The 15,609-nt window shown below is 37.6% G+C and overlaps 2 protein-coding genes across 2 annotated transcripts in view; both read left to right on the top strand.

Moving 5' to 3' along the window:
• Nucleotides 1-15,609, top strand: part of SLC9B1 (solute carrier family 9 member B1) — a gene marked incomplete at its 5' end in the record, with an annotated part of 67,533 nt that overhangs the window by 19,530 nt on the left and 32,394 nt on the right. The window lies entirely within an intron of this gene.
• LOC118909078 (molybdopterin synthase sulfur carrier subunit-like) lies at nucleotides 2,641-3,072 on the top strand. The gene has a single exon (XM_036879203.2). The coding sequence runs from the start codon at nucleotides 2,666-2,668 to the stop codon at nucleotides 2,930-2,932; it is 267 nt and encodes an 88-aa protein (XP_036735098.2). The 5' UTR covers nucleotides 2,641-2,665; the 3' UTR covers nucleotides 2,933-3,072.

Raw genomic sequence — 15,609 nt, 5'->3', positions numbered from 1 at the left:
CAATGGCCTCTTGCATTCTATCCATTCTGCTTATAAACCCTTCCAGAGTTTGTTTCATTTCTGCGATCTCCTTTCTGGCATCTGTGATCTCCCTCCAGACTTCATCCCATTTCTCTTGCGTATTTCTCTGCATCTCTGTCAGCATGTTTATGATTCTTATTTTGAATTCTTTGTCAGGAAGGCTGGTTAGGTCTGTCTCCTTCTCTGGTGTTGTCTCTGTGATCTTTGTCTGCCTGTAGCTTTGCCTTTTCATGGTGATAGGAATAGTTTGCAGAGCTGGGATGAGTGACGGCTGGAAGAACGTCCCTTCTTGTTGGTTTGTGGCCCTGCTCTCCTGGGATAACAGCAACCTCTAGTGGCTTGTGCTGGGCTGCTGCGCGCAGACAGGGTTTCTGCTTCCTGCCTGGCTGCTATTGAGTTTATCTCCGCTGTTGCTGTGTGCGTGGCCTGGTTTGGGCTGCTCCTCCAAAGTGGTGGAGTCGCGTTGGAGGGGGAGCGGCCTGGAGGCTATTTATCTCCTTAAGGGGCCTCCCTGCTCCCTGCAGCCCAGGGGTTAGGGTGCCCAGAGATCCCTGGATTCCCTACCTCTGGATTAAGTGTCCTGCGCTGCCCCTTTAAGACTTCCAAAAAGCACCCGCCAAAACAAAACAATGACCACACACAAAAAAAATTTAAATTAAAAAAAAAAAAGTGGCCGCTCGTTTTTCTTTATTCTCCGGCGCCAGCCTCAGGCATCTGCTCACCAGTCTTGCTGCCCTGTTTCCCTAGTATTGGGGGCCCTATCCCTTTAAGACTTCCAAAAAGCGCTTGCCAAAACAAAACAGCAAAAAAAAAAAAAGAAAAAAAAATGGTCACCCGCTTTTCTTATGTCCTCAAGCACCCGGCCTCTGGTGCCCACTCACTGTTCTTGCTGCCCTGTTTCCCTAGCATCCAGGGCCCCTTGGGCACGTACTGTGTCTGCACTCTGGCCCGGATGGCTGGGGCTGGGTGTTCAGCAGTCCTGGGCTCCCTCTCCCTCCCGCTCTGCCTTCTCTTCTCCTGCCGGGAGCTGGGGGGATGGGCACTCAGCTCCCGCCAGGCCAGGGCTTGTATCTTACCCCCTTCACGAGGCGCTGGGTTCTCTCAGGTGTGGATGTGGTTTGGATATTGTCCTGTGTCCTCTGGTCTTTATTCTAGGAATGGTTGTCTTTGTTATATTTTCATAGATATATGTGGTTTTGGGAGGAGATTTCCGCTGCTCTACTCACACCGCCATCTTCCGCCCCTCCCTAAAATTACTTTCTTAGAAACAAAGTACTTTCTCTGTTCCACTTTTGTTTATTGTTTTAATTTCAGAAATTATAAACTCATTCTCCTACTGATTGCCTATAATTTTGGAAAAACATATATGTAAATTTACATCATGTTTTCACTTTTCTCCACTTCCTCATATATTCCTTCGTCCCAGCTGGTACAATCTCGAATTCTAGTCTAAGATTATTTTTAAGTTTTCTTTACAGTGAACACTTCTAAAGATTTAGCAATGAGTTTTACTGGTCATAGTAGTTTCTTATAATGATCATCATAAGAATTATAGTAGTAGCAAACAATTCATATTGTCTTTGCCATGTGCCAGGCACTTTGTGAAGTACCTGATAATTATCAATTTATTTAATCTTCACAACAGCCCTGTGAAGTAGATACTATTATTATCCTCATTGTTTTTAACATACAAACTGAGGCAAGGAGATATTACATGGTTTTCCTAAGGTCGATAACTAACTGATGGATCCAGAACTTTGGCTATGCCTTGAGAATTTATTCTTAATGTCTACATTATACTGCCTATATCCTTTTACTTTTTATGTCCTTACTTTTATAATAAACTTTCTTCTATGATGAGTTGATCTTCTAGTTCTTTTAAAACTGATCACTGAATGATAAACTGCATCCTTTAAGGTCTAGAAATGACTTATATATGGCTTACTATTGAATTTTAGGTTCAAATTATTTTCCCACAATACTTTAAAGATATCACTGTTAGCTCTTTGCATTAATTTTACCCAAGAGGAATCACTTGTCAAACTAACTTTTAATTCCTCTTTTACGGTAATCTATTCTATCTTTTGCTCTTTGAAAACTTAGTTTTCTGAATTTTTCTAATAAAGAATTTCTTGCTATATAAAGTGTATGTTCTTTGGACAGCAACATTAGCATTACCCAAATACATTAGAAATGTAGCGTCCACATATCAGTTGACATGTTACACACCACAATAACGTAAAGAGGGATATAAACCATGTGATCATCTTGATAGATGCAGAAAAGGCATTTGACAAAATTCAACATCCATTCATGACAAAAACTCTCAACAAAATGGGTATAAAGGGAACACACCTCAATATGATACAGAACATATTTGAAAAACCCACAGCTAAAATCATACTTGATGGTGAAAAGCTGAAAGTTTTTCCTCTAAGATCAGGAAAAAGACAAGGATTCCCACTCCCATCACTTTAATTCAACATAGTACTAGAACTCCTAGCTACAGCAATGAGGCAAGAAAAAGAAATAAAAGACATCTAAATTGGTAAGGAAGAAGTAAAATTGCTATTATTTTCAGATGACATGATACTATATATAGAAAACCCTAAGGGCCAGGAAATCAACCAGAGATACCGGTGGGATGGTCCCACGATGCCAGGTTCAAGTATTGTGTTTTGTAAAACGTGCTGAAATAGCAGGAATTCACTCAGAGACCATTTCTGTGCCACGAGAAATAAAAGCGTTGCATCTTTGGAATGAGATAGAAACGCGACATCCTGAATTGGCTGATATTAGAAATCAAGTGATATTTGCTGTTCGTCAAGAATATGTCAAGCTTGGAGATCAACTCCTCCAGCTTCAATCAGGAGATGAAATTGTCATTATCCCTCCCATTAGTAGAGGTTAGTGCTTTTGAGCCACCTGGGAAATATATGAATGAAGTTGAAGAGAAATCTATAGATATAATAAAATTCACTGCAGACAAACTCTCAGTCAATGAAGTCTCACAGTTGGTGATTTCTCCACTCTGTGGTGCAATATCCCTATTTGTAGGGACCACAAGAAATAACTTTGAAGGGAAAAAAGTCATAAGCTTAGAACATGAAGCGTATCTACCAATGGCAGAAAATGAAGTCAGAAAAATTTGTAGTGATATTAGGCAGAAATGGCCAGTCAAACACATAGCAGTGTTCCATAGACCTGGCTTAGTTCCAGTGTCAGAAGCAAGCATTATCATTGATATATTCTCAGCCCACAGGACTGCATCCCTTGAATCTGTGAGCTTTGCCATTGAGACTTTAAAAGCCAAGGTACCCATATGTAAAAAGGAAATGTATGAAGAATCATCATCATCCTGGAAAAGAAACAAAGAATGCTTTTGGGCAACTGATGATTAAATCACGCATTTTTTAGAGTACTGAAGTTTTAAATTTGGTAATCTTTTATCTTTGATTGCATTTTGATTTTCTGCAGAAGTTGGTAGTTTGCTGAAGCACAATCTCTGTTATGCAAAAGTGGGCAAAAGGGAGGAAAAAAAACAAAATGAATGGGTGTTTATGATGAGGGCTTATTCAGGAGCTAGAGATAGATGAAAGGCTTAAAGAAGAAATGGAAGAGTAATTTAAATGCGAAGAAAGATGCCTGTAGTAGATACTCCGTGATTAAGTTCTTATTATAGCTCAACTCACACTGAGGTGTCCCCGCCTTAGCTAACTTTGTCTTAGAGCTTGCACTACCCACCCCCGCCCCACCACTGTCACATCCCGCATTGTCTCTGTTATCAGGGATGAATTATTCGATGGTTTGTGGAACTGGAAGTTTTTATAAAAAGTCGTTATTATACAATCTTGACATATTTTCAAAATTTATATATTTTAAAAATAAGGTAAATAAACACATGATTTAAAAAGTTAAAAAAAAAAAAGAAAACCTTAAGGACTCTACCAAAAAACAGACCTAATAAATGAATTAGTAAAAGTCACAGGGTACAAAATCCATGCACAGAAATATGTTGCATTTCTATATATATTAATAATGAACTAGCACAAAGAGAAATGAAGAAAACAGTCCCATTTATAATTGCATCAAAAAGAATAAAATATGTAAGAATAAATTTAACCAAGAAGGTAAAAGACCTATATTCTGAAAACTAAAAGATATTGATGAAAGAAATTAAATACAACACAAATAAATGGAATGATATTTCATGCTCATGGATTACAAGAATTAATATTATTAAAAATGGCCATACTGCCCAAGGCAATCTACAGATACATTGCAATCCCCACTAAAAGACCAATGGCATTTTTCACAGAACTAGAGCAAATAATCCTAAATTTTGTATGGAATCACAACAGACCCTGAATAGCCAAAGCAATCTTGAGAATCAACAAAGCTAGAGGTGTCACACTCCCCAACTTCAAACTACACTACAAAGCTATGGTAATCAAAAGAGTATGATACGGGCACAAAAATAGGCACATAGATCCATGGAACAGAATAGCAAGCCACGAAGACCATGCCTGTATGGCCAGTTAATTGATTAGCAATGTCATTAACATGACAAAGGAGACAATAATATACAATGGGGCAAAAGTCTCTTCCATAGATGTTGGGAAAACTGGACAGCTACATGCAAAAGAATGAAACTGGATCACTGTCTTATACCATACACACACACCAAAAAAAAAAAACCTCAGAATGGATTAAGGACATAAATATAAGACTTGAAACTATAAGACTCCTGGAAGAAAACATAGGCAGTAAACTTTTGAACATCAGCTTTAGTAATTTTGAGGGAGATATATATCCCCAGTGAAGGAAAACAAAAGCAAAAATAAACAAATTGGACTACATCAAACTAAAAAGCTTTTGCACAGCAAAGGAAACCATCAACAAAATGAAAAGACAATCTAATGTATGGGAGAAGATATTTGCAAATGATATATCTGGTAAGGGACTAATATCCAAAAATATATTAATTCAACATAAAAACATACAATTCAACATAAAAGAAATCCATTTGAAAAATGGTAGAGAATTTGAATAAACCATCTCCAAAGAAGACATACAGATAACTACATAAAAAGATGCTCAACATCACTAATCATCAGGGAAATGCAAATCAAAACCACTGTGAGAATATAACCTCACACTAGTCAGAATGACTACTATAAAAAAAAATTTTTTAAGAGAACAAGAAATAGGAAGTGTTGACAAGAATATGGAAAAATGTGAACCCTCATTCACTGTTGGTGGGAATGTAAATTGTTGCAGCCACAAAGGAAAGCAGTATGGAGATTTCTCAAAAAACAAAATTGGAAATAGCACACAACCTAGTAATTTCATTTCTGGGTATATATCTGAAAGAATTGGTAGCAAAATCTCAGACACCTGCACACCTATGTTCATTGCAGCATTACTTACAATAGACAAGAGATGGAAGAAGCAATTTGTATTTCACTGATTATTAGGGATGTGGAGCATCTTTTCATGTGCCTGTTGGCCATCTGAATTTCTTCTTTGGAGAATAGTCTGTCCATATCCTCCATCCATTTTTTTAATAGGGTTATATGCTTTTTGGGTGTTGAGGCATGTGAGTTCTTTATATATTTTTGATGTTAACCCCTTGTCGGATATGTCATTTACAAATGTATTCTCCCATACTGTAGGAGGCCTTTTTGTTCTGCCAATGGTGTCCTTTGCTGTACAGAACCTTTTTAGCACGATGTAGTCCCATTTGTTCATTTTTTATTTTGTTTCCCTTGCCTGAGGAGATGCATTCAGGAAAAAGTTGATCATGTTTATTTATTTTTAATTTTTTATTAAGGTTTTATTGATATACACTCTTATGAAGGTTTAACATGAAAGAACAATGTGGTTACTACATTTACCCATATTATCAAGTGCCCAGCCATACCCCAATGCAGTCACTGTCAGTGTAGTAAGATGCCACAGATTCACTGTTTGCCTTCTCTGTGCTACACTGTATTCCCCTTGACCCCCCACACCATGTGTACTAAACATAATACCCCTCAATCCTCATCTCCCTCCCTCCAGACCAACCCTACCCCACCCTTCCCCTTTGGTAACTACTTGTCCCTTCTAGGGGTCTGTCAGTCTGTTGCTATTTTGTTCCTTCAGTTTTGCTTCGTTGTTATACTACACAAATGAGGGAAATCATTTGGTGCTTCTCTTTCTCCACCTGGCTTATTTCACTGAGCAGAATATCCTCCAGCTCTATCCATGTTGTTGCAAATGGTAGGATTTGTTTCTTTCTTATAGCTGAATAGTATTCCACTGTGTATATGTACCACTTCTTCTTTATCCATTCATCTACTGATGGACACTTAGGTTGCTTCCATACCCGGCTTTGTAAATAGTGCTGCGATAAACATAGGGGTGCATATGTGTTTTTCAGTCTGAGAAGTTGTATTCTTTGGGTAAATTCCAAGGAGTGGGATTCCTGGGTGAAATGGTATTTCTATTTGTAGTTTTTTGAGGAACCTCCATATTGCTATCCACAATAGTTGAACTAGCTTACATTCCCACCAGCAGTGTAGGAGGGTTCCCCTTTCTCCGCATCCTCACCGGCATTTGTTGTTCTTAGTCTTTTCGATGCTGGCTATCCTTAGTGATGTGAGGTGACATCTCATTATGGTTTTAATTTGCATTTCCCTGATGATAAATGATGTGGAGCATCTTCTCATGTGTCTGTTGCCCATATAAATTTCTTCTTTGGAGAATTGTCTCTTCATATCCTCTGCCAATTTTTTAATCAGGTTATCTGCTTTTTTGGTGTTGAGGTGTGTGAGTTGTTTATATATTTTGGATGTTAACCCCTTGTCCAATATGTCATTTACAAATTTATTCTCACATACTGTAGGATGCCTTTTTCTTCTGTTGTTGGTGCCCTTTGCCATACAGAAAGTTTTAGTTTGATGTAGTCCCATGTGTTCATTTTTGCTTTTCTTTCCCTTGCTCAAGGAGATGTGTTCAGAAAGAAGTTGCTCATGCTTATATTCAGGAGATGTTTGCCTATGTTGTCTTCTAAGAGTTTTATGGTTTAATGACTTACATCAAGGTCTTTGATCCATTTTGAGTTTATGTTTGTGTATGAGATTAAACAATAATCCAGTTTCATTCTTTTGCATGTAGCTGTCCAGTTTTGCCAACACCAGTTGTTGAAGAGGCTGTCATTTCCCCATTGTATGTCCATGGCTCCTTTATTGTATACTATTTGAACATATATGGTTCGGTTTATATCAGGGCTCTCTAGTCTGTTCCATTAGTCTATGGTTCTGTTCTTGTGCGAGTACCAAATTGTCTTCATTACTGTAATTTTGTAGTAGAGCTTGAAGTGGGGTAGCATAATACCCCCAGCTTTATTCTTTCTTCTCTGGATTGCTTTGGCTATTCGGGGTCTTTTGTGGTTCCATATGAATTTTAGAATGATTTGCTGTAGTTCGTTGAAGAATGCTATTGGTATTTTGATAGGAAATGCATTGAATCCGTAGATTGATTTAGATACAATGGCCATTTTGACAATATTAAATCTTCCTATCCATGAGCACAGGATGTGTTTTCATTTATTGGTATCTTCTTTAATTTCTCTCATGAGTGTCTTATAGTTTTCTTAGTATAGGTCTTTCACTTCCTTGGTTAAGTTTATTCCTAGGTATTTTATTCTTTTTGATGCAACTGCGAATGGAATTGTTTTCCTGATTTCTCTTTCTGCTAGTTCATTGTTAGTGTATAGGAATGCAACAGATTTCAGTGTATTAATTTTGTATCCCACAACTTTGCTTAATTCAGATATTAGATCTAGTAGTTTTGGAGTGGAGTCTTTAGGGTTTTTTATTTACAATGTCATGTCATCTGCAAACAGGGACAGTTTGACATCTTCCTTGCCAAACTGGATGCATTTTATTTCTTTGTGTTGTCTGATTGCCGTGGCTAGGACCTCCAGAACTATGTTGAATAGAAGTGGGGAGAGTGGGCATCCTTGTCTTGTTCCCAATCTTAAAGGAAAAGCTTTCAGTTCTTTTTAAGTATAATGTTGGGTGTGAGTTTGTCATATATGGCCTTTATTATGTTGAGGTACTTGCCCTCTGTACCCATTTGGTTGAGAGTTTTTATCATGAATGGCTGTTGAATTTTCACAAATGCTTTTTCAGCATCTATGGACATGATCATGTGGTTTTGGGGCTTCTTTCTGTTAATGTGGTGGATGATGTTGATGGATTTTTTAATGTTGTACCATCCTTGCATCCCTGGAATGAATACCTACTTAGTCATAATGGATTATCTTTTTTATGTACTTTTGAATTCTGTTTGCTAATATTTTGTTGCATATATTTGCATCATGTTCATCAGGGATATTGGTGTGTAATTTTCTTTTTTTTGTGGTGTCTTTGTCTGGTTTTGGTATTAGGGTGATGCTGGCCTCATAGAATGAGTTTGGAAGTATCCCCTCTTCCTCTACTCTTTGGAAAACTTTAAGGAAGATGGGCATTAGGTTTTTACTAAATATTTGAAAAAATTCAGCAGTGAAGCCTTCTGGTCCAGTGGTTTTGTTTTTGGGTAGTGTTTTGATTACCAATTCAATTTCATTGCTGGTAATTGGTCTATTCAGATTTTCTGCTACTTTCTGGATCAGCCTTGGAAGGTTGTATTTTTCTAGAAAGTTGTCCATTCCTTCCAGGTTATCCAGTTTGTTACCATATAATTTTTCATAGTACTCTCTAATCATTCTTTGTATTTCTGTGATGTCCATAGTGATTTTTCCTTCCTCAATTCTGATTCTGTTTATGTGTGCAGACTCTCTTTTTTTCTTGATAAGTCTGGCTAGGGGTTTATCTATTTTGTTTATTTTCCCAAAGAACCAGCTCCTGCTTTCATTGATTCTTTCTATTGTTTTATACTTCTTGATTTTATTTATTTCTCCTCTAATCTTTATTATCCCTCTTTCTACTGACTTTGGGCCTCTTTTGTTCTTTTTTTTTCTAGTTTCATTAATTGGGAGTTTAGAGTTTTCATATGGGATTGTTCTTCTTTCCTGAGGTAGGCCTGTATTGCCATATACTTTTCTGTTAGCATGGCCTTCACTGCATCCCACAGATTTTTGTGGTGTTGAACTATTGTTCTCATTTGCCTCCATATATTGCTTGATCTCTGTTTTTATTTGGTCATTGATGTTGTTAAGCCTCTATGTGTTTGTGGGATTTTTGTGTTCTTTGCATAATTTATTTCTAGCTTCATACCTTTGTGATCTGAGAAGCTGGTTGGTACAATTTCAATCTTTTTGAATTTACTGAGGCTCTTTTTGTGGCCTAGTATATGATCTACACACTTGAGAAGAATGTGTATTCTGCTGCTTTTGGGTGTAGAATTCTGTAGGCGTCTGTTAGGTTCATCTGTTCTAATGCATTCTCCAGTACCTCTGTCTCCTTACTTATTTTCTGTCTGGTTGAGTGTCTTTGGACTGAGTGGACTGTTGAAGTCTCCTAGAAAGAATGCATTGCACTATATCTCCCCTTTTAATTCTGTTAGTATTGTTTCACATATGTAGGTGCTCCTGTGTTGGGTGCATAGATATTGATAATGGTTATATCTTCTTGTTGGATTGACCCCCTAATCATTATGTAATGTCCTTCTTTGTCTCTTGTGATTTTATTTGTTTTGAAATCTATTTTGTCTGATACAAGTACTGCAACTCCTGCTTTTTCCTCCCTATTAGTTGCATAAAATATCTTTTTCCATCCCTTCACTTTTAATCTGTGTATGTCTTTGGGTTTAAAGTGGGTCTCTTGTAGGCAGCATATAGATGGGTCTCCTTTTATTATCCATTCAGTGACTCTATATCTTTTCATTGGTGCATTCAGTCCATTTACATTTAGGGTGATTATTGATAGGTATGTACTTATTGCCATTGCAGGCTTTAGATTCGTGGTTACCAAAGGATCAAGGTTAACTTCCTTACCATCTAAGAGTCTAATTTAACTCACTTAATATGCTATTACAAACACAATCTAAAGGTTCTTTTTTTCTTCTCCTTTTTCTTCCTCCTCCATTCTTTATATATTAGTATCATATTCTGTACTCTTTGTCTGTCCCTTGATTGACTTTGGGGAAGTTTATTTAATTTTGTATTTGCTTAGTAATTAGCTGTTCTGCTTTCTTTACTGTGGTTTTATTACCTCTGGTGACAGTTATTAAACCTTAGGAACATTTCCATCTGTAGCAGTCCCCCCAAAATACACTGTAGAGATGGTTTGTGGGAGGTAACTTCTCTCAGCTTTTGCTTATCTGGAAATTGTTTAGTCCCTCCTCCAAATTTAAATGATAATTTTTCCAGATAAAGTATTCTTGGTTTGAGGCTCTTCTGCTTCATTGCATTAAGTACATCATGCCACTCCCTTCTGGCCTGTAAGGTTTCTGCTGAGAAGTCTGGTGATAGCCTGATGGTCTTTCCTTTGTGTGTGATCTAATTTCTCTCACAGATTGCTTTTAATAGTCTGTCCTTATCCTTGATTTTGAAATTTTAATTACTATATGTCTTGGTGTTGTCTTCCTTGGGTCCCTTGTGCTGGGATATTTGTGCATCTCCATGGCCTGAGAGACTATCTCCTTCCCCAGATTGGGGAAGTTTTCAGCAATTACCTCCTCAAAGACACTTTCTATCCCTTTTTCTCTCTCTTCTTTGGTACCCCTATAATGCAAACATTGCTCCATTTGGATTGGTCACACAGTGCTCTCAATATTCTTTCATTCTTAGGGATTCTTTTTTCTCTCTGTGCCTCATCTTTGTATTCCTGTTCTCTAATTTCTATTTCATTTACTGTCTTCTCCACCATATCTAATCTACTTTTAATACCCTCCATTGTGCTCTTCAATGATTGGATCTCTGACTGGAATTCATTCCTGAGTTCTTGAATAGTTTTCTGTACCTCCAGGAGCATGTTAATGATTTTCATTTTGAAATACCTTTCAGGAAGATTCATGAGGTTGATTTCATTTGAATCTTTCTGAGGTGTTGTATTCATAATTTTACTTTGAACCAGGTTTCTTTGGCATTTCATATTTGTATATGGTGCCCTCTAGTTCCCAGAATCTCTACTCTCTGGAGCTGCTCAGCCCCTGAAGCAATGTTGGAGGTCACAGGGCAGCAGTATTCATGTCTGGAGGGAGGAAAGACTTGTTTCCTGCTTCCCAGCTGCTATGACTGCCTCCCCTGCCAGAACGAGTGGGCCGAGCACACAGTTATAAGCCTCTATGCTTTGCATTTGTAGTTGCTGTTGACGGGGCTGCCCTCTGGCTGACCTAATGCCAGGGTAGGGTTTGCCAGTTTGTGAGCCAGGTGGGGCTTGCTGGGAGAAAGATACAGTAGGCTGCATAACATGGAGGTGTTACTTGGAGCTGGGTAGCCAGCCAGGAAGCTGCAGAGTCTGAAGATCAAGAAAGTTCTCAGTCTGCTAGGCAGAGTGTGTCCAGACAATTTTGTCTACCTTTCCTTTCTCCTGAGCAGTAAGCTCTGTGGAATCCTTGTCCCTTTAGCAGCACTCTTGCTGTTAGGAAGTCTCTCAGACTGCCCACCTTTCTTTTGTCCCAGAGCAGCCAGATATGTATCCCTACTTTCCATGAGTGTCTAGAATCTCAGTCTCTCCAGGTATTCTGCCTGTTTTAGCTTTCCAACTGCCTAATCATAAGAATACCATGAAAGCACCATAAAATATAGGTTTATGCTCCCAGAGCAGATCTCAGGAGTTAGGTATTCAGCAGTCCCATGCCTCCACTCCCTCCCCATTCCATTTCTCTTCCTCCCACCGGTGAGCTGGTGTTGGGGAAGGGCTTGTGTCCAGCCAGGCCATGGCTTTCATACCTGTTCGGTGAGGTTTATTCTTTTATCCAGGTGTATGCAGTTTGGTGCAACCCTCTTTCCTGTTGCTCTTTTGGGGTTAGTCATATTAATTTTATTTTCACATTATATACAGTTTTAGGAGGAAGCCTCTGTCTCACCTCTCACACTGCTATCTTTAATCCTCTCTCTGCCCATGTTTATATTCAAGATATTTTTGCCTATGTTTTCTTCTAAGAGTTTTATGGTTTCATGACTTACATTCAGGTCTTTGATCCCTTTTGAGTTTACTTTTGTGTATGGGGTTACACAATAATCCAGTTTCATTCTCTTCCATGTAGCTGTCCATTTTTGCCAACATCAGCTGTTGAAGAGGTTTTCATTTCCCCATTGTATATCTATGACTCCTTTATCATATATTAATTGACCATATATGCTTGCGTTTATATCTGGGCTCTCCAGTCTGTTCCTTTGGTCTATAGGTCTGTTCCTGTGCCAGTACCAAATTGTCTTAATTACTGTGCCTTTGTAGGAGAGCTTGAAGTCAGGGAGCATAACCCCCCCACACACACTTTATTCTTCCTACTCAGGATTCCTTTTGCTATTTGGGGTCTTTTGTGGTTCCATATAAATTTTAGAACTATTTGCTCTAGTTTCTTGAAGAATGCTGTTGGTATTTTGATAGGGATTGCATTGAATCTGTAGATTGATTTAGGCAGGATGTCCATTGTGACAATATTAAATCTTCCTATCCATGAGCGCAGATTCGATTTCATGACCAAATAAAAGCAGAGATCAAGCAATATATGTAACAAATGACAATAATGTGTTTCCATTTATTGGTATCATCCTTTATTTCTCTCATGGGTTTCTTGCAGTTTTCAGAGTATAGGTCTTTCACTTCCTTGGTTAGATATATTCCTAGATATTTTATTCTTTTTGATGCAATTGTGAATGGAATTGTTTTCCTGATTTCTCTTTCTGCTAGTTCATCATTAGTTTATAGGAATGCAACAGATTTCTGTGTATTAATTTTGTATCCCACAACTTTGCTTAATTCTGATATTAGATCTAGTAGTTTTGGAGTGGAGTCTTTAGGGTTTTTTATTTACAATGTCATGTCATCTGCAAACAGGGACAGTTTGACATCTTCCTTGCCAAACTGGATGCATTTTATTTCTTTGTGTTGTCTGATTGCCGTGGCTAGGACCTCCAGAACTATATTGAATAAAAGTGGGGAGAGTAGGCAACCTTGTCTCGTTCCCAATCTCAAAGGAAAAGCTTTTAGCTTCTTGCTGTTAAGTATGATGTTGGCTGTGAGTTTGTCATATATGGCCATTATTATGTTCAGGTACTTGCCCTCTATACCCATTTTGTTGGAAGTTTTTATCATGAATGGATGTTGAATTTTGTCGAATGCTTTTTCAGCATCTATGGACATGATCATGTGGTTTTTGTCCTTCTTTTTGTTGATGTGGTGGATGATGTTGATGGGTTTTCGAATGTTGTACCATCCTTGCATCCCTGGAATGAATACCTACTTGATCATTATGGATGAGCTTTTTGATGTATTTTTTAATTCTGTTTGCTAATATTTTGTTGCATATATTTGCATGCATGTTCTTCAGGGATATTGGTCTGTAATTTTCTTTTTCTGTGGTGTCTTTGTCTGGTTTTGGTATTAGGGTGATGCTGGCCTCATAGAATGAGTTTGGGAATATTCCCCCTTCTATTTTTGGAAAACTTTAAGGATGATGGGTATTAGGTCTTCACTAAATGTTTGATAAAATTCAGCAGTGAAACCATCTGACCAGGCATTTTGCTCTTAGGTAGTTTGATTACCAGTTCAATTTCTTTGCTAGTAATTGGTCTGTTCAGATTTTCTGTTTCTTCCTGTGTCAGCCTTGGAAGGTTGTATTTTTCTAGAAAGATGTCCATTTCTTCCAGGTTATCCAGTTTGTTAGCATATTATTTTTCATAGTATTCTCTAATCATTCTTTGTATTACTGTGCTGTCCATATTGATTTTTCCTTTCTCATTTCTGATTCTTTTTATGTGTGTAGACTCTCCTTTTTTCGTGATAAGTCTGGCTAGTGGTTTATCTATTTGGTTATTTTCCCAAAGAACCAGCTCCTGCTTTCATTGATTCTTTGTATTGTTTTATACTTCTTGATTTTATTTATTTCTCCTCTAATCTTTATTATGTCCCTCCTTTTACTGACTTTGGGCCTCTTTTGTTCTTTTTCTAGTTTTGTTAATTGTTAGCTTAGACTGTTCATATGGGATTGTTCTTCTTTCCTGAGGTAGGCCTGGATTGCAATATACTTCCCTCTTTGCATGGCCTTTGCTGTGTCCCAGAAGATTTTGCAGTGTTCATTATTCTCATTTGTTCCATGTATTGCTTGATCTCTGCTTTTATTTAGTCATTGATCCATTGATTATTTAGGAGCATGTTATTAAGCCTCCATGTGTTTGTGGGATTTTTCATTTTCTTTGCATAATTTATTTCTGGTTTCATACCTTTGTGATCTGAGAAGCTCGGTGGTATAATTTCAATTTTTTTTAATTTACCAAGACTCTTTTTGTTGCCTAGTATATGATCTATTCTTGAAAATGTTCCATGTGCACTTGAGAAGAATGTATATTATTCTTTTTGGATAGTGCTTTGTAGATGTCTGGTAGATCCATCTGTTCTAATGCATTGTTCAATGCCTCTGTCTCCTTACTTATTTTCTGTCTCATTGATTTGTCCTTTGGAGTGATGAAGTCTCCTAAAATGAATGCATTGCATTCTATTTCCCCCTTTAATTCTGTTTGTATTCATTTCACATATGTAGGTGCTCCTGTATTCAGTGCATTGATATTTATAATGGTTATATCACCTTATTGGACTGATCCCTTTATCATTATGTAATGTCCTTCTTTGTCTCTTGTGACTTTCTTTGTTTTGAAGTCTATTCTGTCAGATACAAGTACTGCAACTCCTGCTTTTTTCTCCCTATTAGTTGCATGAAATATCTTTTTCCTTCCCTTTACTTTCACTGTGTATGTCTTTGGGTTTGAAGTGATTCTCTTGTAGGCAGCATATAGACGGGCCTGGTTTTTTTTATCCATTCAGTGACTGTATGTCTTTTGATTGGTGCATTCAGATCATTTACATTTAGGGTGATTTTCAATAGGTATGTATTTATTGCCTTTGCAACCTTTAGATTCTTAGTTACCAAAGGTTCAAGGGTAATTCCCTTACTAACAGTCTAGTTTAACTCTCTTATATGCTATTATAAACACAACCTAAAGGTTCTTTTTTTCCCCCTCCTTTTTCTTCCTCCTCCATTCTTTATATATTAGGTATCATATTCTGTACTGTTTGTCTATCCATTGATTGACTTTGGGAGTAGTTGACTTGATTTTGCATCTGCTTTGTATTTAATTGTTCTTCTTTCTTTGCTGTGGTTTTATTTCCCCTGGTGACAGCTATTTAGCCTTAGGAATATTTCCATCTATAGCAGTCCCTCCAAAATACACTGTAGAGGTGGTTTGTAGAAGGTTAATTATCTCAGCTTCTGCTTATCTGAAAATTGCCTCCTTCAAATTTAAGTGATAATCTTGCCAAGTAAAGTATTCTTGGGTCGAGGTCCTTTTGCTTCATTGCATTAAATATATTATGCCACTCCCTTCTTGTTGCTCTTCAGCAACAAGAAGGTGGGGGGACAAGCAGGACCAGCCTG

Source organism: Manis pentadactyla, chromosome 5 (genome assembly GCF_030020395.1).
Source record: "Manis pentadactyla isolate mManPen7 chromosome 5, mManPen7.hap1, whole genome shotgun sequence".
Lineage (NCBI taxonomy): Eukaryota > Metazoa > Chordata > Mammalia > Pholidota > Manidae > Manis > Manis pentadactyla.
This window is presented reverse-complemented; position numbering and strand designations above follow the sequence as displayed.